This window comes from Gavia stellata, chromosome 6, assembly GCF_030936135.1.
Source record: "Gavia stellata isolate bGavSte3 chromosome 6, bGavSte3.hap2, whole genome shotgun sequence".
Classification (NCBI taxonomy): Eukaryota; Metazoa; Chordata; class Aves; order Gaviiformes; family Gaviidae; genus Gavia; species Gavia stellata.
In genome coordinates this window covers 36458673-36485601 of record NC_082599.1, presented here as the reverse complement: position 1 = coordinate 36485601, position 26929 = coordinate 36458673, and the positions used below count along the sequence as shown (strand labels likewise).

Genomic DNA, 26929 nt, shown 5'->3' with positions numbered 1-26929 from the left:
ATGGCAAGGGAGGCAGAAACTGCCCCGCGGTTTCGCAGGCGGACAGCGGCAGCGCCCCGGCCTCGGCCAGGCCCGGCCCGGCCCAGCTGGTCTGTGCTGGGGCGGTGCCCTGCGCGGCAACATGGCGGCGGCGCCTCGACCAGCGTCCCGCGGCGCTGCCACCGCGCCCTCCCCGCACGGCCTGAGCCCCCGGGCGGCGATTGCGCTCCTCCCGCCTCGCCCCTCGCCGCGCCATAGCGCCGGCAAGAAACCCCCTCTCCACCGGGGGCTTCACCCCGCCTCATCCCTCAGCTTCGCCCTCGGCGCCTCGTCTCGGGGCGCGGCGCGGCTTGGCACGCCCCGCGGGCGGAGCTCGCCGCATCCTCGGGGCCCGGCGCCGGGAAAGCCGTGAGTACGGGAGCGGGTCCGGGGAGGCGGTGGGGCTGGCCGTGCCCGCCTCCCCAGGGCCCGCTGAGGGGCCCCGGCTGCCGCCGCTCCTCCCTCCCCGGCGGGCTGAGCCCCCCGCGTCCCGCCGGCTGGCCGGGGCAGGCGCAGCGAGACCCCGGCGCGCAGCGTGCCCCCCGTCCGACCCTGTCACACGCTCGGGAGGAGCCGCTGCGGCCGCTTCGCCGACTGCGGAGCTCCGCTCTCCTTCCCTGTCTGCCTGGGCGCGCCCTCCGGCTTCACGAGGGGGAGAACAAGGCTGAATGGCTGCAGTGCACGTGGGGTGGTTCTGAGAAGGGGTTTAAGCGTGGCACGGCGGGGTCGCAGCAGCGTTTGAGGGGATACCCGCGCTCGGACTCCTGCCTGAGCCGCCTCAGTGCAGGTCTTGGTGAGGTGGCCACTGGTTTCTTCACCAAGGGCAAGGGCAGCTCGGGCCCGTTCCCGCAGGCTGCAGCTCCGGCCACGGGCCCTCGCACCTCCGCCTCGCAGGACGGCACCTGCCGCATCCCTCTTGGGTGCCTCGAGCCGCTGTGGATTGCGTGACGTCCAGTCTTCGGCGACATGCTCTGCGAAGTCCTTGAGGCACAAAAGAGGGCTACATCCAGGGCTAAAATTCATTGGGTGTGTTTTCGGGGACCACGTGTGTCCGAGGACTGAAATTTGTTGTGTGAACATCACAGCTAGGCTTTGCGTATGAGCTTTTACAGCAGTTTTTAAATGTAAATTATCTTGAAAGGCGATGAAAATAACTATAAGGTTTTGTAATAAAACACACATCCTGCTTGTCATCACTTCCATGCTTTAGTTGCCTTTTGGCGTAAACTCCGACTTTATTAGGATTCAAAGGCCGTTCCCGCTGCTGCACAGCAGAGTTAATGCCTAACAGCTCTTCTGACACCACAGCTCCTGCGTGGTCATCTTTGGCCTTCAAGGGCTGTATTTCCTTATAACTTGGATTGGCAAGGGATGTGCTGACATTTGGCGATCCAGTGGTCACCCTCTTCCCAAATTCCATGTGTACTCTTCCCGGTGTGCTGGGTAATCTTGGGGAAAAAAAGCTTTTTTGTATTTTTTGTAAAGGTCTGTGTATGTGTATACAGAATGTAAGAAATATCAGGCAACTGTTGCGAACTTACTTTTGTGCTGACAAAGGTAAACACTGATTATTCATAAAATGTTTCTTTGGATCTAATGTCCTACTATATTGAGTTAGGGAGCTGTGATAAAGGAAAGTTGCAGCATAAGATTTGTTTGTTTAAGTAAACAATTAAGTTGCTGTAAATAATCTTCACTTGATCTCTTCCCCTTCGTTGAATAATCCTCTAGTAGCCCAGGTTCAGGCTATTTTTAAATTTCTTAGTAGGCAAGGAAGGTACTCCATCCTTTTCTGCTTTCACACCTAGCTATCAATCTACAAGAATGAATTCAGTCTGACAGGCTTTTCCTACCAGCTTTGATACCTTCCCTTTTAATTCTACCAAACCAAGCACAGCTCTAACAAAATTTCCTGAGGAAGAAACTCCAAAGGCAGAGTTTTCTTAATGCTGTGTCCATAACTGCTCCATGTCCGTTCAGTCAGGATGCCGTCGATCCTGGTAGCTGTATTAACTCCCTGATGTTGGCTAAGGGCATATTCAATTGCTCTATGTCTTTGTTTTGTGAACTAGTGAAACAAGATATTTGGGTGCATTTTAGAATTTGTGTTAAAGGCACTATATCCAAAGAGACGTAAACAGGAATTTGGATAGAATATTCTTGCTTTGCAGGTACAGCTGCGCCAGCAAATATGCTCCCTGCAAAGACGTTCCCAGCACAGTGAAGTGTGGGAGACGCTGATGTTGTCATTCTGAAGCTGAAGACAGTCCCATCTTTCCTGCCTGGTGAGTCTCAGCAGTCATCATAAGCACTCCGTGGTCTTTCCCAGATGTCCTTTTTGCTAGTCAAAAGCGTGGTGACTGGGAGTGAAGACAAACCACCATGAATTGTAAGTTTTATAGAATGGTGTTAATGGTTCTTCTCATGAGATTTAGTGAGTGTGTAATAATGCCAAATCATAGGAACTGTTTTTTGCAATTTGTCTTATCATAAACTCCTCAGAAATTGGTGAACCTTTTTCTTTTTGGAGACTATGCCTGTGTGAGTTGGTTGTGTGGGAATGGGATCAGAATGAGTGAACAGTCACATAAAGTACAGAAATGTTTGAAGAAGGTTATGCTGGGGAAGAGCAGCTCATGCAGGCAATAAGAATTTTCTTGATGGTCCCCTCCACTACAAATCAGTTTTGTGGGTGGTTGTGAGATACAGAGTCATGCAAAAGAAGTCCCAGGGAAAAAGAAAACTTTTTTTTTTGGGCTGTTGAGGGGTAGGTTGGTTTGTTTGGGTTTTTTTTTTCTGCTGCAGTGGAGCTGCATTGCTTACTCTGTTAAAGTGTTCTCACTGAGATTAAAACCGGGGAAATTAAGGAGGAGAAATTTAAGAATTCAAAAAATCAATCTCAGTTCAGAGTTTAGGAAAATGTCAAAGAACAAGAAAGTTAGCGGAAATATTCTCAGTGCATATAGCAGGGGCGTTGCTGCAGGTTTATTGCAGCCACAATTACAAAGTCCCAGAAGACTCTTCAGTAAAATGTTAGGCGACTTTGACATTGTTCAAATCCTTTCCATGCAGGTGTTGTTGGGAAACACCCTTTACTTGCTTACATAGAGAACTAAGAGTAGGCCATAGGGGTTTCATGAGGAGGTAGATACCTTAACATGAATTAGTAAATGCTGTATGAAATATTATCTGAAATGGGATTTGGGAAAAGCAAATGGAAAGGTAAGTTCCCGTCTGCAAAAAGGCTTTTTTTCCTCTTTTATCCAACTTATACTAAAACATGGAGCCTGTGGTCCAACCACTAATATCTTTATTCAGTTTTCTGTTTTCTCTCAATAATCCTGAGACCCCACTGCAGTATCAATTTTTGTTTGAAGTCTGTTCTAAGTTATTCTGGACAGTATTTGTAAATGACAAATCTAACATCTCTGCGGAGCAAGACAGGTAATTAATCATGAATGTGTGGATACCTAGCTAAGACATCATCTTAGTTGAACTTTCCAGTCAATGTCAGCTGGAGGATTCAAAGGAGTGCTGCCAACTTTAAAAAACTGATTTAATTCTGGAAACTAAAAAAGATGAGATTTTTAAAAATATTGAAATTTAATTTATTAGAATTGTGTGTTTAGCACTTATGAACGGTCATTTTTACCATTTCTCCTGTGAGTTTAGCTAGTTTCCCTTATTGAAAAAGTTCATTGTAAATACAGCAAAGTGCAAAGTGCATTGCTTGGGGTAAAGGAAACCTTATACAATAAGAGATGCCAATATTTTTTAATTTAAGACATTTAAAAGCTAGAATAAGATAATGTATGTAGCTGTTTAGCAGATATGAATAACAGTTGCAATTAACAGTTCAGTTCAGTTTAGCTGTAGTTATGCTAATGGAAAATAGAAAATTGAACATTGAAGGTAAAAAAGTTCAGAAAGAAAAAAAATTATTTGGGACTTTCCAGGGGCATAGTTCAGAAATAAAACTTAGTCACAAATATTCCAGCACAAATATTTGTTGCTTTTTACAGAATAATTTTTATTATCCCTGTATGTATTTACTCACTATTAAAAAAATCAAGATAATTTGTGTAAATAATAGCCAATTACCTTATATGGAGTAAGATAATTTTATGTTAGGTAATAAAAGAAGGATTCTGTTGGGAGGCAGAAATCCTCTGCCATTGCACTGGTGCTCTTGTCATCCCAGCCAGTCTCTCTGGAGCGCTCACAAGTAGATGCTTTTTTTTAGAACTTCAGGTAAGCTGAGTTAAGTTTTTTCCTCCCTAACAAATTAATTACCTGTGAGCGTTCCTTGAAGGAACTTTTCAGCTGTAGATTGGAATATTTATTTTCTCACACATTTATTTTCTTTCTGCATTATTATTGTAATGTTTAAGCCTTGCATATCATGTTTGCAGTGCATTGTCCTTTGCTTATTCACTGTTGCTTATTTAAAATTTTAACTAAAATTATTTTGTCTGTTACTGTGAGAACCTTTTTACCTTGGGATAAGTGGTTTAAACTGACATGATTCTCAGCTCAGAGTGGAGAAGGTAGGATGAAAACACTACCTGTTCCTGTGTTAATACCAATATTGTGAAGAACTTCTTAAAGTAACAATGTAGATACTTATACTTTCCAACTGTAGCTGTTGAAAAATGAATGTATTCTTTCAGACTTTAATTGATTCCCCAAGATGTTTGCAAAAGCAACAAAGAATTTTGTGAGAGAAACTGACAGTGGAGGTGACTTGATCCCTGTCTCCCACTTGAATGCCTCAGACAAGCTGCAGCTCCTGAGCTTAGTTACGAAGAGGAAGAAATTCTGGTGCTGGCAGAAGCCCAAGTATCATTTCTTGACAGTCACCCTGAGTGATGTGCTCACTGAAGACAAACCAATAAAACCAGGTAAAGCCATACTTGGGCAGCACTATTATTGCAGATAAAAAGAATGCAAAGCCTAATCTTTTTTGTTACTATTCTCAGTCGTGTTACTAGAGGGCCCCTTTCAGAGGAACGCTCTGAAGTATTCTCCATCCATGGAAATGAGATGACTGGATCTTTTCTCACTTGACTATTCATTTAACTAAACCCAGTAATAATAAATGTTTGTTTTAAAAAAAAAAAAAAAAGAAAAAGTTTTACCTAGATAGACTACTGAAATTGAGTGCTGAAGGTTGTCAAGCCATGCAGTCCTACTGTTTAATAACAGTGCTGCCTGCAGCCACAGGAGCTCCCCTAGAATATTTCTGGGTTATTCCAGTATGTGATAGTAGCGTGAAACTATACTGTGCTCCAGGTCAAAAAGCACTGGATAAACAGTGTCTTGTTGGTGATAGTAGCCCAGGGAATGCTTGCACAGGCAAGGCCAAGCAAGTTTTACCACTGCTTCCTTTCTTTTTGCACAGAGTGTTAAAAATGGCTAACCCTTGCACTTCTTGCTTCATCCAGCTGCAGCAGTCCTAACCAGGTTTTAGGATTAATGATCTGGAATCCCATATTTCTGGGCATGTCACAATTCCATACAGGAAAATAGATAAGTCCCTAAGTTTAGATGTTAATTGTAGCTGGCTTGGAAGATTAGCTGATTCTGAGTCAGTTCTTCGGTTTATAGGTGTATAAGATTCAGAGTTGTTTTAAGCCAATTCAATGCTTCCATTGGTTTTCAGTGAACTTTGGGACAGCCCTATAATGAGATATGTCAAGATAATGGCAAAATATTAACTCTATTGTACAAACTTTGTAGTTTGTCTTTGTAGCTGGAATAAGTTTCAATCTTTCTTTATAAATCTTCCATAGTATCTGAGCTCAGCATTTCTATCCCCTTATGTTTTCCTAAAAAGGCAAAATATAAAAGATAGCTGAGCAAAGATGATGAAAATATGGAGGAAGCAGAAGTAAGATTGCAGAGTTGTAAGTTTCATTATTTACCTGCTCGATACTGTTCCTTGCCTTCACTAACTTGTCATATTTTTTGTAAGTTTCTTTTTTTCCAATCACTTCAGGACTGTTTCAGCACTTCTCTTCACAGGTAGAAATGACTTTTATTGCTTTCCTAGTAATTGTGGAGTCTGACTTTGCAAAATATACGGGGAAGTTTGAAGATTTTGTTCAAGGAAGTATTGAAACTTCATTTGGAAACATGAGCCTTGGAGCTGGAGGGAAGGGCTATGTGGAAAGCCAGTCCTCATTTGGAAACCTGAGGAAGCAGGAGATTGACTTGCAACAGCTTATGAAAGACGTCAAGGACAGGTATGTTTTTAATGTGGGCATTTTAATGGCCAGGAAAGATTACTGTGCAGAAAAGACTTGGGCCAGCTGTGGTCACTGAACAGTTGCTTCTGTAGTGTTGCCATAGTTTGAGAATTATTTTTCTTGTAAGCTTTCATTTTCAGGTGATAAATCATATATACCAAAATGAAAATTTCCAGATTTTAAGAGCTTGATGGTCAAACCTTTCCCTTTCATTTTAAAAACATCTTTCTGCAATTTCATCTAACGTATTTGCATGAATTACCATATGGAACAAGGGTCAAATCTTTCTTTGGGGGACTGTTCTGAGGTAGCAGTCTGGAAAAAAATGGATTGGTTTCTCTGTGTTACAGGGGCAAATGCTATGGAAACTGAATTCAGAACTACCAATATTCTTGTAAGCATGCTTTATAATTTATTTGTGTGTGTGAGCAACTGTGCTAGAAAATTGGATTATTTGAAGCTGAAGGAGTAGTAAAGGTGAACAAGCATGGTCAATGCATGTTCTAGTAGTTGAACAAAATGCAGTTTATAGATCTGTTGCTCACTGTTATACGCTGTACTAACTGAGGGGGAAACCCCCTGATGTTCCGAACTATAATCTTAATTTTACAAGATATGCAATACTTCCTAGCCTACTCTGAAATGAGATTGATTTAATCTTGCAGTAAGACAGTCATGGACCTAAGCCTAATTGGCATCCAGCTTACAAGTCAGGGGTCTACTCTGCATTGCAGGTCCTGACTCGTGAGAGATGAAGGTGGTTCGTTTGTGACAGCATTGTACCCTAGATCAGTAGGAGGTGGTGTAATACATTTTAATAGTCTTTGCTGGTGCTCTGAAGATAAAGATGATAGGTTTTTGTTATCAGTGCAAAAGTTGTCAGAAGCAGTGTAAATTCTCTTCAGATATACTGATGTTCTAGAAATAATCAATTCTCCATTTTCACAGGAGCAAATGGCTGCTGTTCTTCTTATTGTGAGCATTCACAAGTCAACAAACTTATTCTAATAGTAAGGCACCTTGCTATCTTTGTACTAAATGCCTTATTAAAAGCAAAAAAATACTGAGCTAAATGTGTGTACCAGGCCTGTAAAATTAGTATGCATCTGGTATCAGAAAAATAGTGTCAGTCAAGATTTAGAATCTTGTTTCTAACACTAGAGTCCTATAAAGAACCAAACTACAGTAACTTCTGTTTAGATCAGGAAGCTTTTACTTAGTTTTCTGCAGTATGTTACCTACTCGATTCAAACAAATAATCTTCCCATAGCAAATCAAACTTACTTCAGCACAGGTTATAATCTTGAATGTAACTACACACTTATAAATATATTATCTTCTTTTGAGCGTGGAAAATCAGTAGCCCTCCACTGATCTGAATATAACTGTAAATGAGGTTAATGTGTGCGCCCCTTTATACAAGGAGCTAGTTCTTAGATGCTCATAGCTTATTAAGGCTTATGATGCAAAGTGTGTAATTGATGTCTAGTCAGTGTGGCTTCTGCCAGGTCACTGAAAATTATGAGGATAGCACAATTTTTATTTTCTTCTTCAGCATAACTCCGAGGCTCACTGGAAATTGTGACAATGCCTTACAAATGAAATTCCAGTTACTCATTCATAAATATTCTATGATTTATGATGGATTGTGTCCAAGCTTCTAGCTTTCGTCTCATTCATGGAGCATTGTGTGGAATTCAGGAATTCAGCATTCGGGAGTGCTGGTGCCTAGAAGTTAGTGATTTTTTGATGCAAAGCATTATGGTATTAAGAGGATGTTTACCCATCAGTCCTTGTGAGATGAGAGTCAGCTAAGTGTTCTTGATTTCATCTAATGACATATGTTGCTTGTGCTTGTTAGATCTATTGTTGTTTCCTTTATTATTTCTATATGTATAGCCTAATCAAGTTGCATTTTAAAACGTTGTTCTTGTATTATGCTGTTTAAGTCAAAGTTGCAGATAAATAGCAGAAGACTCTAAAACAATAGTCAAAGCTGATATGGCTTCTAAACTAGGTCTTCAAGGTTCAGCAAGCTGAAAGTGCTGAGTGGCAGCAAATTGGTTTCCTGACACTTCTTATGTGAACCTTCTGAAGGAGAATCCTACTGATCTTTTAATTAGATTCCAGATGCCACATTGGCTCTCCTTTTCCACAAAGGGACGACAGCTGAAGGATGTGGGATGACATCCTTCCTGATTTGTAGAAGCAATGATATTTTAAATGCAGAACCGACTTTTCTTAACATAATATAAAATATAAAAAGTTAAGTGGTACTTTAGATATATCTTAACTCAGCATATTTTATTTTACATTATTCTTGCTTTTTGTTTTACGTTGTGCTTGCTAATTCACAGAGTACTGTAACGTATTGATTTTAGGTCAGAGTCCTATGCCTTTAACTCAGTGAGCTTGCTATGTATTTAGGAGTATATTCCAACTTCTATTTTAAGGCGCTCAATAGTGTCTGCCATAAGATCCTCACAGAGAAGCTGATGAAGTATGAGTTGGATGAGCAGCCAGTGAGGTGGATTGAAAACTGGCTGAATGGCTGGGCCCAGAGGGTGTTGATCAGTGGTACAAAGTCTAGTTGGAGGCCAGTGACTAATTGTGTACCCCAGGGCACAATACTGGGTCCAGTCCTGTTTAACATCTTCATTAGTCATCTGTGTGATGGGGTCGGTAGGTGTACTCTCAGCAAATTTGCTGATGACACAAAACTGGGAGGAGCAGCTGACATACCCAAAGGGTCGTGCTGCCATCCAGAGGGGCCTCAACAGGCTGGGCTGGTGGGAACCTCCTGCAGTTCAGCAAAGGGAAGTGCAAAGTTCTGCACGTGGAATAACCCCAGGCACCAGTACATGCTGTGGGCTGACTGGCTGGAAAGCAGCTTTGCAGAAAAGGACCTGGGGATCCTGGTGGACGCCGAGCTGGACATGAGCCGACAACAACCCTCACCGCAAAGAAGGCCAATGGTATCCTGGACTGCATGAGGAGGAGTATTGCCAGCAGGTTGGGAGAGGTGATCCTTCCCCCCTACTCAGCACTGATGAGGCCACACCTGGAGTACCGTGTCCAGTTCTGGGCTCCGCAGTACAAGGGAGAGATGGACATACTGGAGAGAGTCCAGTGAAGGGCCACGAAGATGATGAAGGGACTGGAGCACCTCACGTTTGAGGAAAGGCTGAGAGAGATGGGGCCGTTCAGCCTGCAGAAGAGAGGGCTCAGGGGGGATCTTGTTAATGTATATAAATACCTGAAGGACGGATGCAAAGAGGACGGAGCCAGGCTCTTTTCAGCGGCACCCGGTGACAGAACAGGAGGCACAAACTGAAACACGGGAGGCTCTGTCTGAACATCAGGAAACATATTTTCTCTGTGAGGGTGACCAAGGACTGGCAGAGGTTGCCCAGAGAGGTTGTAGAGTCTCCCTCCTTGCAGACATGATCCTAGGCAGCCTGCTCTAGGTGGCCCTGCTTGAGCAGGGGAGTTGGACCAGATGACCTTCCAACCTCAGCCATTCTGTATTTTCCCCTCCAGTGAAAAAGATTATGAGGAGGTTATAATCTCTGTAGATCTCATGGAATAACAAATTTGCTTGTTTGTTTTTACCATTTCACTGAGTTGTGTTGGGTGATTGAAATAGAAGTTCTGAGAGGATAGTGACAGCAGAGAGAAAGAAACAGGACCATGTGGCAGCAGTCAGTCAGTCCACATCAGCTGCAGAAAGGTTTGCCTGTCACAATTCCATGATTTCATGTGAATGATTCCTAATTCTATGGTTAGCATATTAGAAAAACAGAATAAGTGTTATTAGTAATATACTCTGGCATGATTGAAAGATATTTTTACACTATTGCATGTTGCACTTTAATATGCACTTTCATTGATTCAATTATGGTCCATGCGGAGACAAAAATAGATGCCTATTCCTAATCTGAGTACAGTGGAAATTCAGCCCATTTTGTTATTTGTTCTTTAAAACTCCTTGAGCATTTATGCGTATGATGCAAAAAACATTCAGTTTTCTGCCAAAGGTGCTACATGGGCAGTATGAAGTCACAGAATGTTATGAGACAGGATTGAATAAAATCAATTGTGTGTGTCTGTGATTTAAAAAATAAGGAGGGCGCCAAATAGAAAATAGAGGAACTATCTGTCACTTGCACTTTCAAAAGTCTTTGGCATTCTTGGAGAAGATGTTCTATGAAGTAATTGTCAGCTTATTCTGTAGGGAAAAATGTGAAATGCTATCAATAAGCTGACTATAGCAGATACTGTGTTCCAGTGTGACTGTAAGAAGTAGGTCAGAGAGGTTGTATTTGAAACATTAACAAAAGAAATATTAGGTGTCTGTGCTTGGTGGAAAGTGGCAGAGTGAGGTCTGGTGGATTTTACTTCATGGCACTCATTTGGAGGCCACTATTAGAGAAGGAACAAAGCTGGATGAAGGCTCTCACTGCAAGCAGCATTTGTGTGGAAGACATCGGACTATTGCCCCTTATAAATGAAGTGGAGAAGACCGAACAAGCTGAGAAATTCTGGCCAAGCAGTGAGAGAGGTTTTGAAGTTACTTATGTGGATGTTATGCAAGAAGTTGCATTTGGGTGAGGCTGTGAGAGTAGGCCACCCATGTCTCTGCAGCTGGGAGAGGAGGTGTGTTGAGCTGACATTTCCCAGTGCAGGACTGAAAAGGTTTTTCACTCATGTGGGTAGTTTTGACTAGTGAAAATTTGTGCAGGCAGGCAACAGTGCTGACTTCAGTGTGAGGATGGAGAGGACTCACAGCAGTAACCATTCCTTCTGGTATTCATAGAAAACTGGCAAACACCTTGCTTTGAGGATTTGTGGGGTGGGTTGCTGAGAAGACTAGACAGGATTTGATGCAAAAATGGTCCTAGTCCCCCTCCTTTGTGGATGGTCCAGTCAGAGATTCTGTGCCTGAAGGGAAGACTCTCAGTCTCAGCTGTGGTGTTTAGAGAAGGCTCCTGCTCTCTCCTTTAACTGTGAGAGCCTGCTCTATTGCCAGGTATTATCTGTTTTCTCTTGTCTTCTATTAGTTTCTGCCTTTCAGTCTTTCTTTTCAGTCTGCAGTGAATTGCCTTTGTGCCTCTCTGTTCTCCGCTGCTTTCCTCATGCAAGAAGAAAATGGTTGAGTAAAAGTGAAGGAAGCATTTGCATTATAGGAGAGTGGAAGTGTTTAATCCAATTAAATGTGGAGCGAGTGAGACTAAAGAAATTCTTTTTTGTTCATGTTTGACCTGTAGAGCTTCCAGCATAGTAAATCATTGACCTCAGGAAGGTTATTTAAGCAGAACAAACAATCAAACAAATTATCTTTTAAATGATCTTTATTTATACAGGCTCATAATCTGTGTGTTGATAATGGGACTTAGCAAACCAACATCTCATCTTATTTTATGTAGTGCTACTTTTGAGTACTGCAGCTCAGCTTCTCAAGGTGGGAAGGAGTACAGTGATGTAGTACAGGTCACACAAGATCAGTGAGGGCTTCTGTACAACAGATGATGAAAGAGGTGGTAAGAGTGATGGTTGTAGAACAGAAATAAAAGCTCTGAAACATGACCAGTAAAACAAAAAAATGCAATGCAATTCGTGTACTTGCATGCATGTATTCTTAGGGATTTAACTCAACCATCTCTTGTTATTCAGATATATTCTTGATATTCAGGGTGTTATGCTAGCAAATGAGTTCAGCTCTTGGAAAAATACGCTCAAGATTCAGTGGCCATTGCCCTGCAATACTTTAAGCCCAGCTCTGATTGTCAAACTCTAACGCTGTTGCATTTAGCTCTTGATGACTATTTTCAGTGATAATTTAGATAAGCTGGGTATTTGCTTACCTCATGTTGTCTCCTGTCTGAGTCGCTGAGAAGAGCAGAATGTTTTGCCTTCCACAGGCTGTGCCCCAGTAATAACTTGTGATGTGCTTACACACAACCTTAGGGTCTAAGGAGTTTTGTGATAGAAAGTTCAGTGCCAGTAGTCAAGAGGAGAGCATTTAATTGTGCTGTCCTTAAAGAAAAAGTATTTGTAGCTGTTGGTAAGGGTATGTGTTTTAAAGCTCTGAATCTGGTACTCACTAAACTTAGTGGGAGGAGAAGAGCATTTCTGCCGCCTTTTACAGTGGAACACATCCCACTGAAGTCACTTGAATCCTGGGGCTGAGGCAGTGACCATGTCTCTGCCACACCGTGCAGCTCTGTGCAGAGGACACCAAGTTACCTCCGAGACATGGTGCCTGCAGGAGTGCTGCATCAGGGACCAAAGCAAGTGGCTCTGTGCCCCTATGGTGTTAGTGTCACTGCGTAGCCTCCAGTGCTGTGGCAGCTCATCCAGCGCTGCCTCAGAAATCTCTTCACTGTGCCTCACTGCAAGTTTACCTATGTCTTCCGACTCTTGCACTCTGCCACTCTGCTGTTAATTCTGCATCTGAACCTCAAAGCCAGGAGCGTGAGAGGGTCTGAGCCAGTCCCACCTTGGGCAGAATACTATAGAAGCAGATGGAAGAAAAAGTCTCTTGAATTATTTTGGTCATTCATTTGTATAGAGTTAAATCATATTCTATATGCTTCTTATGCTAATGCTCCTTCAGAAACAGCAAATCTCTGTTTAATCTGTGTTTTTCTACCTTTGATGGTTTTGTTTCTTTTGCTCTAACTTTTGGGGATATCCGGTGAGTTTGCCATCCTCTAAAGCAGGCAAAAAATACATCATATGAAGGCAAATGACAAATTGCTTTTGTGCTTCTTCATTGTATTTCTTCCCCTGTGGCTTCTTAGGTCAAATGTTAAAATTGCAAGTTTTAGTGCATTAATTTGTATTTTCAAGATGCTTAGCACACCTCTTCAGAATCATAAATCATTATTGTGAAGTATATGATAAGCTTGATGTTCTGTTATTGTGATAACTGATAGCTCTGGTTTGGCAGACACTTCTAAGACCAGCGGTGTTTGTGATTGCGTGACATTGCTTCAATTTTTGCTTAATCCAAAGATTCATTGCATTCCAAGCATAAAGCATGGCTTTGCACCAAAAGAAAAAAAGTTATATTAATAATCTCAGGAATGTTTGGGGATGCTTTTCTAGTGGCTGCTGCATTGCTTCAGAGGTATTTTCTTTCCCTTGTTTAAGCAATCAACTTTAAGGTTTTCAGACAGTTCATTCCAACTGATTGAACTTTCATATAAGCATGTAACTCTCCAAAGATCAAAAATTGCCTCAGGATATTTTTAATTTAATAAAAAACCAAGCTGACTTCAGACTTACGCAGACTGCATAAATCCAAAACTCCAGAATCTAATAAATCTAAAACTTTTTAATTAAAAGTGGAGATATCTCGATTTAAATAAAGCAGAGTCAGACATGTCTTTCTGTCATATTTTTGGGGAATTGCCATTTAGCCCCATGAATATCCATTTACAGTAAAAGGGAGGAGAAAAGACTAAATAACTTGGGCCAGGGATAGCAATCTTTTAATCTTCCAACTGTCTTGCTAGAATTATCTGTTCATAGAAAATATGACATCTCATCTGAGGACCTCCAGTGAGTATTTTGAAAAAGTATAATATAATTGACACATTTTAATCAATTCAATACAGTTAAGAAGTTGCTTTAACTGTTACCAGAAAGTCTGTTAACACCCCATAAGTAGTAGTGAATTTTGTCATCTTTTCTTAGAAAACAATCCTCCTGTATTGTTTCTGGGAGTTCACTTTCGTTCTTATGCTCATTCTAAGAACCACCTAACTTTAGAAGTATCTCCAGCAGCATTTAAACACACGCTGAATTATGTTGTGGAGAAGGGATGACTTGTTAAGTTGGAGGCATGGGCTAGAGATTTGAGGTCCCTCTCACAGTTAATTTTTCTTTTGACTGTGGTAGTCCTGGTCATTAGTTGTAAATTGTGAGGTTATACCGATGACAACACAGGAGTTTATAGCAGGTGGGTTTTTTTATAGTAATCTTCTCCAGTCTCAAAGTCCATGAAATCTTTTCTGTGTTTTCTTGTCCAGCCCTTTGAAGTATTTGGTCAGTGTTGATCCCACTCAGCCAGTTCAGGGTTTAAGTGAACACTGAAACAGATCCATAGCAAGCTGTGAGCATTGGCATTGAGGTGTCACTCTCGTAGGGAGCTGTTCATCCCTCAAAGAGAAACGTGGGTGACTCAGAATTTGGCAGCAGTATGTCAGGGCACTCCTTTGCCTGCACATGGGCCTTCAGAGGCCAAACCAGCATTCCTAGTGGTGGTCACCTCAAGCTGTCCTAGTCCAGGGTGAGTCTGGACATCAGCATTTGGGCACGAAGGAGCCCATGTTACCTCCCCTGTTGAGAAGCACCTGATGGCACACCTGTGGCAGGTAGAAGGACATACAAAGACAGGGGTGACAGGACTGAATGGTGACAAGGAGATAAATGAGACCGAGTTTGGCCAGATGGCTGGAAAGTGGTAACAATGAACTGTGAGAAGGAGTGGAGACTAAGGCTGGGAGCCATGAACAGCTGGTGTCATCTGAGGGTAGAAGATAGCAGAGAAATCACATGAAATGGGGCTGGTGAGCTGGCTGGCTGTGGGACAAAGCTGAGAAGAATGAGAAGCGGGGGGAAGAAATGGGGCTTGATCTGTTCCGGTAAGAGAGAGAAAACCGAGAACTATTGTAATCAAGTCCCACTTTTCCTTACAAAGAGCTAAACTAACTAGGCTGGAAGATTGGTTGCTATGTATTTCCTAACTTCCAGTAGCTTGACTGCAACTTCAGTCTTTCTAAGCAAAGCTTTTTGATATGTGGGTAATACTATTATATTACATGCTTATTGTGTAATATGCTATTATAGGTATTTTTATTGTGTGTGTGCATGCACAATGTATGCAGTAGTGTGCTAGGCTGCATGAGCACAGGTCTTTTGTACTCCCTCGTAACCTTTTTGGTTGAAATAATTCTTTTGAGTAAAGGCTGCAGGATGTGACCCATTGACTTACTGACACTGTTTGTGCTAACATGAGACTCTAAAGACAATGGTTAGCTGGCATCCCCTGCCATGGCCAAGTTAATGTCGGTGTGAATTTGGAGTAGCAGAGGATTCAATCCAGTGTCCACAAGCCTGGCTGGTTGTTTTCATATTACACTGAAAGCTTAAAGTTGGCTTTAGTTCTCCCTTACTTTTTTAGCTTAGGAAGTAGCCAGACAACTGCCATTTTTGCTCAGAGTAAGGAATCAAGAATTCAGTGCATGTGTTGGGACTTACTGTGGAATACAGATATTTACTGCTACCAAATAACAAAAAAGGCCATAATAATTTTGAGGAGACTGCTCATACAGAAACTGTTGTTATTTATACAATAAAAGCTTCTTCAAGCAATTAAGAAAATGTTTTTTCTCAATTCTAGTATTTATGTTGTTAACGGTGTATTTTCTTTTTCAGAACAATAAATCTAAACAATAGTTTACTGCAACAAGTAATAGAAAGAAAACGTGAAGTTCTGTGCATCTTGAGAGAAAAGATAATAACAACTCAGAAGTGTACGATATCTGAACATATCCAGACAGAAGAAAAAATCAGCGGTGTGATGGGATGCAGTACAAAAATAGTAAAGGTAAAAGTTATTAAAAATCTGCAAGGAATAAAACATTTGCAGATTATCTGAGAAGAAATTATGATTTCTCCAAATAGACTTCAGAGTATTTTTCATGCTTCCTTAACATGTTGAACTCTCTTCCTTAACGTGTTGAAATCACTGCACTGCATAGTTGTGAAACTTTAGAAAGGTAAAATGTTTTTTCTGTTGCCTCACTGGCAAAAGATGCCATCTTTTAGTGTGAACCTGGAATGTGGTTTCCATCAATACTGTCAAATTGTAATTCAGTTTCTACGTAGATTCCTGCCTACAGCAGAACATAAACCAAACATATAACAATTCAGTGGAAGGTGAAGAGCAAAAAGCATTGCTGAAGCAAATTTATTTGAAAAGCCAAGTAATCGTTCATCAAAAATGTTTGCAGTGTCTACTGAGTTTTAATATTTATTGAGAAGCTATTTGTTTTCAGTCATGGGAGTATAGATTAGCTGCATTATGAGGATATCTGAAAAATCGTCTATGAATTGAAAGGACTTACCAAGGTCAAAACATATGCTCGTTCATTGTAAGTTTTTTTTTTTTTAAAGCTGCAGATGAATCACTTCTGTGTACTGGGTGTCTCCAGTAGCAGAAATCCGGGAGTTGCACTTCAACAACACTCTGTGCAAGTGCCACCTTCCTGGTACCAGTCTCCAGCTGGGCAAAAGGGGTGTCAGGATAAAAGAGGGCAGGGCAGGATACTGAAGTGGGTGCCCATTTCCTAGTGACACAGTGTTTCATGTGTGGCAAAAGCTGTACCTGGAACCCAACTTTGTACTAGGACAGGGTAGCTAGGAGTTTGAGGGCTGCTCTTGGCATTGTGCTTCTACCTCGCTGCTCATCTAGTTCCTTTCATAGTTGTCAAATATAAAGTGCTTTAGTTAGCCATCATGGAAAATAAAGCATATTCTTTCTCTGTATTTTTTCCCCTTAATTAATTCTGTGTTTAAGCTATGCAATAGCTGAATCAGATAAATTATATGTCCTCTAGGTTTCAGTGAGTGAAAATGGAAGTATGATGAAGTATTCTAGTGTGATCCTTGAAATTCCTCCTGCAACTACTATTGCTTATGGTGTAATTGAACTGTTTATAAAGCACAGTGGCCAGTTTGGTAAGTATAAAATTCATTTTCTGTGGCACACAGTTCAACTGTGGACAGAGCTGTTGGGCAATGATTTTTGCATTTCCCTGTGTATGAAAGTGATGATGTTATATGGTCTCCATTTCCTTGATAGTTACTTCTGCTGTGAAATGCTGCTCTTCTGGTTTAGTAATCCTTTTTCACTTGTTTGAATAAATCATAAACTCAGAATAACTTAGGTTTCAGGGGACCACAGGAGGTCATCTAGCTCAAGCCCCAGCTCAGGGCAGGGCCAACTTTTGAAGTTTCATCTAACGTCAGAGTTAGATCAGATTACTTGTATCCTTGTCTATTCCAAGTTTTTATTATCTCCAGAGACAAAGATTCCATCATCCCTCTGGGCAGCTTGTTCTCACGTTTGACCACCATCAACTGAACTGTTTTTTTTCCCTTAACACCTATGAGAATTTCCCTTTCTTTAATTTGTGTCTCTTGCCTTTTGTCCTATCATCATACAGAAGAGTCTGGCTGCTTCCATTGGGTATTTGTAGATAGCAATAAGGTTTTCCCTTAGCAATATTTTCTCCAGGCCGGACAAACACAGTCTCTCAGCCTCTTCTCATACATGATGTTCTCCAGCCCCCAGCAATCTTGGTGGCTGTTTGCTAGATTGCTCCAGTATGTGAATGTCTGTCTTGTACCGGGGAGTCCAAAACTGAACACAACACTCTGAATGCAGTCTCTCAAATTGAAAAATCACTTTCATCGATCCGCTAGCTACACTCTTGTCAGTACAGCCCAGTATGCAGCAAACTTCAACAGCTGCAAAGGCACGCTGCTGATCCTCTCGAATTTGTTGTCCAGGTCTTTTTCCGCAATTTTGCCTCTAGCTAGCTGGCCCTCAGCCTGTGCTGTTGCCTTCAGCTATTGGCAGGGAGAGTGAACTGAATATAAATCGATGGTCAACCAGGAATGTTTAGACAACAGTCATGATAAGAAAAGAATTATTCATAAGTATAGGACTGGAATTTAAACTTTTCTGTCTATTTTGCACTATCATATCTAGATTATTCTCAGAACTGTTGCAGAAATGTCCTGTCATGTTTTCTGGTCATGCTTTACTTATTTTAGGTTGAATACTTTCAGGTGTCAAGTTAAAAAAATATTGAAATTGGCTTTGGGGGGAGTAGTAACTCTGCCCTACAGAATCACCAGGTTTTTTCTTTCTTGTCTATCCTCAGTTAAACTCCCTGACCTAAAGGAGGTTTCAGGGGATGTTATGTAAGAAGGAAAGAAATCAGATGGACTGTGTAGAGCTGGAGGTTGGAAAGGACTTACATGGAGAGAAACAGGAGATACATTGAAGAAATAATTGAAGTGCAATTGAGATTTGAATCCAGGATGCACTTTATTTGGATAAGAAATGTAGAATATACTCTCCATCATTCTCCTTCAACTGATTTCTGATATTAAGGAAGTCTGTAGGTTCAGGAGTATAAGTAAATATCATGTGACCTGTAAAAAAAAGATTTCTGAAGCATGGAATTGTTCTGACATAGACTGAACGCAGTGATGCACCAGAGGGCATTGACTTCATGGTCATAATAAACTGTAATTCAGAGTAGTCAGGTGCAGTTAAGGCTATCTGACTACATAGGTGTATAGCTGGTAGCCTACTTATGTGATTTCTAGATGGAAATTCCTATGTCCTGCTAGCTGATCATACGTGGGTCTTGTTAATGATCTGTATTTCTTTGCTCTCTTTCCACTTCTTCTTTTTCCACTTTTCTTTTTTCATGTTTAATGTTATGTCTTTTAAGCTTCAAAACCAGCACAGGTTGTTTCATGTTTTATCTCAAACAACCTATGTCTTGCCTTTTTTTTTTTTTTTTTTTTTAAATTTGTGCTATCTTCCCTTGCCTGACTGTCATTGAGAAGGTAAGGTGAAGGAACTAACAACAAAATTAGGGATTTGCCAGCAAGAATAAGTATGGTGGAGCCTAACCTTCAACTTCTTAATGTCTGAGCAGTAATCAGTGTCTGTTTATGGAAATACAAATAGCCTTTGAAGTTAAATCCAGAGACTAATGTAGTCTTTTTACATGACAGTGAAAGTGACCAGTAGCAGGTGTAACATAATGGGATTCTCTTCACAGATAATTATTGATAAGGTGCATGTAAGTTTTCTTTTGTTGTTGTTTGTTTCTTTTTCTTTGCCACTGAGGGTGCTTGAGTTATTGTGTAAGGAAGAATGGTATATAAACTTTCTTAAAAATGTTCTGGCTAGTGTGACTGGACATTCTTGGATATTTTTATAAATTAAAGAAAAAGGTCTAATCCTTTTCTAATTCCTTCACCATAATGCTTTCCTGTAATCATTCTGTTTGATTTCTACAGGCTAATTTTCCACTACACGTAAAAGCTATTCCTGTTTGGAACTGTTTGGAAGGCTTTGCAGTTTTGTGCCTCTAAAGTTTCACTACAAGTCCTCTTGTTCTTGCTTTACAAAACAGGAGGTATAGTAGCACCCCGCTGATTTGCTTTGTTCTGTTCATTGCTATGTATATGTGACTTGCTTCCTCTTAAATGTCTGTAGATTAAACAGTCCTAATCTTTTCAGCTTCTTCCCGCAAAGGAATCTCTTTGCCTTTGATTGCTTTCATTGATCATCTCTGGTTTTCTTCCATTTTTGTTAATGTTTCTGAATAACTAAGAAGATCTAACTGCATTAGTGGAGGTTTGTCATTGATGGATGTAATAGAATTCAACAGAGAAAATATCACAGGATTATGTATATTCTTTTATTCGCTTATTTTCCCTTCTCCTTTTTTTTAAATAGTATGGCAAAAATTAATGAGCTACAAAATTAACAGTCCTATTAATACAAGACTTTCAGAGTCCTTTATTTTCCTCTGAATTGAGTCCGACTACAACAGCAGGGTCTGTATCTCTTAAAACTTTTCACATGATGCTGTGTATTGATTTCCCTTATTAGCATCATTCTGCCTTAGAAGGGCAGGTAGTTTATTAGCACTATCTTCCTCCTTCAGGGTTTGTGTGAAAGCCTTGTTATTATCAATGAAAGTAACATGACCATGTTGGCCTTATGGTGCCTTAGCTGCTGTCCGGAGTCTTGTTGCTTTGGGAGGTTCTTTAATTTGTGTTAATCATTTTCTGCTCCTCTGTAGTTTGTTCTTCTCTGTGAAGGGTTATGCAGGCATAAAGGTCTCTGACGTCTTTCTCTGTGGCAGAGATTTCTTTGTCTACTCTCCCTTTGAAAAAGCTTTTTGCTGATGGAGTGCTCTTTGTGCTTTCTCGTCTTCTTTGAATGTCCTTAATTTGGTGAGACAGACTCTTACAACTGCAGGAAGGTTATATTTAGGTTTTGTGCCTGGTACATGTGAGCACTGTGCTTGATTAGTTACATTTTTTTCCCTTTGCTGTCAGGTATTACTTTAAAATTGAGTTTCTCTTGCTAGCCTGCCTGCATTCTCCTCAGACGTGCTGCAGAGTGCCAGGGACACAGTTTCAAATCTTGCATTTGAACCAATAAAAGATGATCAAAATATGCATATTATATTCTGCATCTTCGGGGCAGAATATTGGACACATGAGCACAGAATTTCATAGTCCAGATTTCTCAGCATAACTCTTACAAAGGCTCCCTGTGTACCTTCCAGGAGTCCCTTAGCTTCATCAAGTTGAGGGTGTTGGGGTGGCAGGAAATCGGCAGTCCTGTTTGGGTGAGGTAGGCCAGTGCTTGTCATGAAGACGGGGCAGAAGGGGTAATTCAGCCAGGGTGTGTTATTTTCTCCATGAAGTTATTGGAAAGAGACAGTACATTGCAGAGTGATTCTGTTCATGAATATGCCTGGGTGAAGTCCTTTAGAGACTCTGAAAAGCCCCATATTTTCCACTGATCTGGAGAACTTGAGGATGGACCTGTGGTTTGGTTGAGAAAGAGGAGTCTATCAGTGCCATGACCACAGAAGCTCTGTGAGGGACTCTAAGAGCTCTTATGAATCTCAGAAAGTGCTTTCATTGTGTCTCCATCATGAGTGAATCCTGTAGCCTGTGTTACAGCTCATCTCTTAATTGGTAGGAAATGTGAAGAATTCATACCTGTATCTCTTGTATGCAGCATTGAGGTTTACGGTGTCAGTAAGAAGTTTTCATGTTAGTTGCTGTCTACATTACTTTAGTTCACAGGAGCTGGTGTCACATTTTGTAGTTGGTAGCTGCACCACAGGACCTTTGCCTGTGCACACTGTACCAAACATCAGGACTGCAGTAATGCTCAATAATTCACATACATAGCAACCACTGGCATTCTTCCCATCTAGAAGAGATGAGACATGGAGAAATCACATGCGAGAACACTAGATAACATAAACTAGAATCTCGTTTGGTAATTGTTTGTGTATTTTATTAATTATTTTTTTAATTGAATTTCTAATTACAGAATTCTGTCTGCTAGATGAACAGCAAGGAGGTTTTGAAAAAGACAGCACAGAAGGCTCAACTTATCCCCATTCAGCACTATTCAGAGATGCTTCGTTTCTCTATCAGCCAGATGCTGTTGATAATGAGATGTACTCTGAGGCTAAAAACCTCATTCCCAGTGATGCTTCTTTAAGTGTATTGAAACAAGGTATTGCCAGAAATGCTTTATATGATTACATTACAGTGAGTTAAGCAACGCGGTAGGAGGAAATAATCTGGTACAATAGCACATAAGAAACTATGTTAGTTCGTTTTAATAGCCCTTATCAGGAACTCTTGGGGGAATGCACTGAAAGAATAGAAGAATTTACTTCTGCAATAGGTATATGCAGTGGACTGTTCCCTAGGAACATCCTGAATCCCTTTGTCATAAATATGATCTTACAAAATCAGGTTTTCATAGCAGTTCTGTTACATTCCAGCTGAGCTCTATAGGATTAGTGATGATTTATGCTTTCATTCAGAAAGAGTCACTGAAAATACTTCTTCATGATTTGGAAAATACTCTCAGTAAAGCTTCATAGTCAGAGGTTAGTTTAAGTCTCAAAAATTACAAAGACATGTCCCCCCGCCTTTACTTAGACTCATTATTTTCTGAGAGGCTTTATAGAAATCTTTGGTATTAACGAAGGCTGACGAAATTAAAGTGTGATTTAACTGGAAGTTTGCAAATTGGTATAATGAGCCAGGCACAACCTGTTTATTGTAGGGATGTGGAAGGAAGGGGCAGGATTGTCACCAGAGGAATGAAAAAGGGGAAAACAAATCAAGGCCCCAGAACACACTTTACTTTTCATTAGTTCTTAGCAGAGTTCTTACAACTCGTTCTAATGATGAACATCACTTTTGTTATCTCTAAATTTCACCCTTTGTTCATGGCTGTTCAATAGACTAACTGTGACAAAAATAGATACTTATTGTCCTGAAATAAATTCTGTCATTCTCCACTGTAGACTTGTTTGAAAGGAGTAACTGTGTCTCCATGTGTGTATAAAAACCACTTATTTGTGAAAAAAATGGTATGCCACCGTTTTGTTTTTTGTTTTAGCTTGACATACCTTTGTGCTTTTCTTGCTTAAAAGGCTTGGAGGTGTCTTTCAATTAATTAACCTGACCTGTCTCTTGGAAAAAAACTAAAATAATTGTTTCTACTAAAGCAATTTACAGTAGGTTTCCTCTTCTGTTGTTTGTATAGACAGTCATAGGATAGCATCAGGTACAAAAAATATCTGCCTGTGACTGGGCATTATTTTATTCCCAATGAAGTAATTTTTAGATATAAAAGGCATCTTTAAAGAGAGCGTGTTTCTTGACCGGAGTGACACGAAGGGAAATTTCTTTTGAACAAGGTTAAGAACGCTTGCATGCCCATATTTTTGGAATGTGGCAAAACACATTCCAAACTTCCAGTTAGCATTATTGACTTTAAAACTTATTTTCTTTTAGGAAAGTGCTAATTTGATGTCATAAAACATTGTGGTTTAGTGTCATAGTTGAATTGTGGGGAGAGTAGTGCAGTGAACTCTCTTGTCCTTCTGTTGTATGTATTGTAATGGATTCAATATTTCAGTCAAGAAGAGGGGTTTTTTTTTGTCCTGATTTTTGTAGTAAGTCTTTTTAGGTCAGGGGTGAAGGGGTGTAATTCTTTGATGTAATTCTCTGATGAAATATGAGGACAATAACAATTTACCATCACAATAGGAACTTTTAATTCTGTGTGTGGACTCATACCATTGACTTTGTAATTCCTATTAACCCACAGATTAAGAAGTAAGGTTATGAGCAGAACTCTTCATTCTGCCTCATAAATGAACATTCTCTGGAGATGGTCTTTCAAATAAGAAACTTCATATATGGTTAGTTCAGTTAACATTAAAATACCGACTTCTAAAATATTAAAAATACTGAACACTGCATGTTGATCCTTGGTAGCTGTTCTTCTTTCTTAGAATTTTCATTGATGCTTCATTGGCTTATTAGGGAAATACAATCAGATGTGTTCCAGCCTTGCATTATAACTTGTGCTGATGGAAATCAGGATGTCGAGGTGTGGTAATAAATGAGCTTATGAAACACATAGCAAAAATGTTAACTGTTTTTACTGGTATTTCTGTAGAAACACTTAGTTTTATTTTTTACTGCTTTCTTGGGAAAGATCTGTCACGGCTGAAGACTCAGTTCCAGCCCTTTGTGAAGCTGCCGGAAGACAAGCAAAAAGCTTTATATAAAACCCTTTGTGAACTCTTGCTCCATGAAGAAATGGTAACTGCCCTGGAGGACGTGGTAAGATTAAGAAACTTTTTCTTGCTTCCTAAAAGTAATTTCAGGATAGAGCTAGCATTCTCTTTTGCTTGAACTTTTCTCTTTTCAAGAAGCTTTACTTACTCCTTTGCTTCCAGTTAGATGATATCTGCACAGGACACAAGCCAGATCTGAAGGAATTAAAACCTGCACAACAACGAGAGCTCATTGACTTCTTGCAGCTCTTAGGGTGCAGTTTACAGAGTGAGCTGTTGTTGCAGAAATACGAGCCTCAGGATGAAGAACTCTTCTCAGCTGCTCACCTCCTCATCAGTGCTGTCTCTGGTATGTTGTGAATGAAGAGAAGAGCCCTTTTTAATTATTTTCCTTTTAGAAGCTCCCTCTGTGTTAAAGCGTTTATGTCTCTTTTTGAGCAGTTGGTGAGCTGAATGAACATAATTTGTTCTGTTTCTTTTTACGGGTTTGGTATACCATGCTTAGCATTCCTGGCTGAGAATTAAATTCAGCCCTCAATCACTGACAGATTTTGCTTGTAAAATGCACATTCCCACAAGATTGCTCACTCTACTTTCTGCTGAATGTGGGCATTTCCAGTTTGGTAAGCTGATTTCTGTCCCTGCTGCATGCCAGAGTTCTTCCTGCCTAAATGCTGAGAATTACAGATGAGGTGTTGTCTAACATTGTGTGTAACAGCGTATATTGTTGAGGTGCAAACTATATTTAGCAAAAATGAATTTAACATAGACACACTGCAATTAGAGGGTTGTTTTGCAGCTGCTGAAAAAGGTGATTAAACATAAATGTCAAATAAATGCCATGCTCACAATCTAGTTGGCACCACAGTGTTAATTAAAAGCTACCTGCAAAGTCCAAGACAGACTTTCCTGGCTTTTTCTCCTCTCTCTCATATATAAAGCATTTGCTGACATTACAATAACGAAGGGAAGTCCAGTGTGGTATTAGTTAGATACGGCATTGTGCAGCAAAATGTCAGCGTGCATCCGTATACACACAGTACCCAGGTAGGAAAGCTTAACTCATTTGCAGAGACAGAAAAGAAATAGAAACCAGAAACCTACTGATGTGGTAACACTTGTCAGATGCTATTAACAGCAGGGCACAGTTAATTGAGAGTGTTGCATTATCACTTGGCTTTGGACATTGTCTGCTGCTAAAGTCCAAGCATAAATGTAGCTGGATCAAGAATCAAGAGCTGTTTTATGCCTGTTGCTTCTATTAGGAATTACAACCTTCTGAGTTACAGAGTTGAAGGGCACCACAGGGATCATTCAGTCCTTCTCCCTGCCTCAAGGCAGTCTAAGCTATGTCATTCCTCTCAAATTGTGTTTTTGTTGAAGTCAGCATCTCAGATAGAGTGGAGGTTCTTGTTTTATTCAAGGCCTAAATCATTCATCCAGCCTGCAGACTCGGAGTGAAACACTGGGGAGATACTTAGGGAGGAGACAAGAACGATGAGGAGGAAATCCCCTTTCCTACGAGCTGCCTGTTCTCAAGGGCATCTATTGCCCATCCCATTTTATTCTGCACTCTGGGAAGCAGGCAGGAAAGGGCTGGATCAGCCTCTTCCAAACGTCCAGCAGAGCACTTGGGACAACTGTCCTCAGCCTTGAATCACTTTGGTCTCCAGCATCCATTTCATGAGGTGCTGTACCTTGCGGGTGGGCCTCAAAAATGCAGCTTATCTGTCTTTGCTTACCAGGAGAACCCCATAACAGATCTCACTGTTAAGAAAGTCCCCTTTCCAGCAGCCAGCCCCGTGCAGTGTTCACTGGAAACAATCTTTCCCTTTTCCTTCGCAGAGCTGTCTGATTACACTCTTGTCCTGCTGCGTGCCTGCTGTGATCTTCAGGTTGTTCCGGCATTGTGTTGTTTGGTGAGTAATCAAAATGTGACTGCGTAGCATGTGGGCCCCAGCAGCAGTAATGACTCTGTTCTCTGCTTTATTGTGTTTCTCACCCAGTAAAGAAGATGTCAAGCTGCAGTGCAAATTTCAGCTCTAGGCATTGCTTAGGTGAGGTCAGAGTCTTACAGTGGCAAACAAAGAAGATAATTTACGGCTGGTGGATACCTAACTTCTAAAACATTTCTGTATTTCAGAGATTTCATGGGCTGTGAGCAAAAGAAAATTGTTAATTGAAGCTTGAATAGTAATTTACTAATAGTCTCACTAGCCCATTTTAAAGTCCTAGTAACAGTATCACCCGCCCTTGGGAAACAGAAATTTCGCTTTGATAGCAGCAGCACTTGGGCCTTGGCAAATTCTGAAGTTCCAAAACTTCATTGAAAATGCTGAAGGAATGGGGCAGGGCTTTTTTTTTAAGCATTTTAAGCTTGCAGACAAAAATAATAGTAAAAACCTTTAAATATGTAGGGCGCGGGGAGTCTACTGTTTGCTCAGAGTAAGAGTGAGAGTTAAGTGTGATCTGCAGTGAGATTGAACTGGGGGAAGGACACAGTAGGAGAGATGTTTCTCCTTAAAGGGTGCCAGAGAGCTTTGGTTCTGGATGAGTACGTTGTACTTGTCGAGGCTAATAGTAAAGGGAGTTTTGCCCTTTTGCCACTGTCTTGTAAGCTCTCCTGTGGTTTTGTAAGAAAGACCTGAGCTATGTGGTGGCAGGAACAGCACTGCTTGGAAAACCTTTTTAATGTCTCTGTCTATTGCTCTCTCTCATGAATACAGCCTAACATCGCTTCGGCTGATGGCACTGTGGCGCTGAGCAGCCCTTTGGTGGCTACTCTCACTGACAGAGGAAGATTTGATGTCGTCCAAAGGCTGTTTGCTTCATCAAACATTAATTTGGAAATGACAGAGTCTTCTGTAAAGGCTGTAACTATGAAAGAACCTAGATTCTTCCCACTTGTTCTTTATGTTGCATTGTATGGATTTTATGCGTTAGGTGGGAATGTATAGGAGCTTTGCTGAGTATCCAGTTATTGCTCTAGTCTGTTCGTTTTTCTGTAGCTCTGCAGTGTAGTGGTGGTGTGTTTGAGCTAGCAGTAGAGCCGCTCAGTTGAGTACTTATGGCAGTCCAGCCAGGGGTTATGGAGGTCAGGGTAGTCTTGGCATGCCAGGGGTGAGCGCTCTGCACTGCCATCAGGTGTGCTACTGCTCTGCAGTTTCACTAAGGTGTGTCTGCAGTGGAAAATACGTAAACAAG

General features: G+C 40.9%; 1 protein-coding gene across 1 annotated transcript; it reads left to right on the top strand.

The window, feature by feature from the left end:
- Positions 1-4708: 4708 nt before the first annotated feature.
- GSDME (gasdermin E) lies at positions 4709-26682 on the top strand. The gene is made up of 9 exons (XM_009810384.2): positions 4709-4919; positions 6071-6263; positions 15711-15882; positions 16895-17015; positions 21448-21636; positions 23644-23771; positions 23888-24074; positions 25571-25644; positions 26452-26682. The coding sequence occupies exons 1-9, from the start codon at positions 4709-4711 to the stop codon at positions 26680-26682; spliced, it is 1506 nt and encodes a 501-aa protein (XP_009808686.2).
- The last annotated feature ends 247 nt before the right edge of the window (positions 26683-26929 follow it).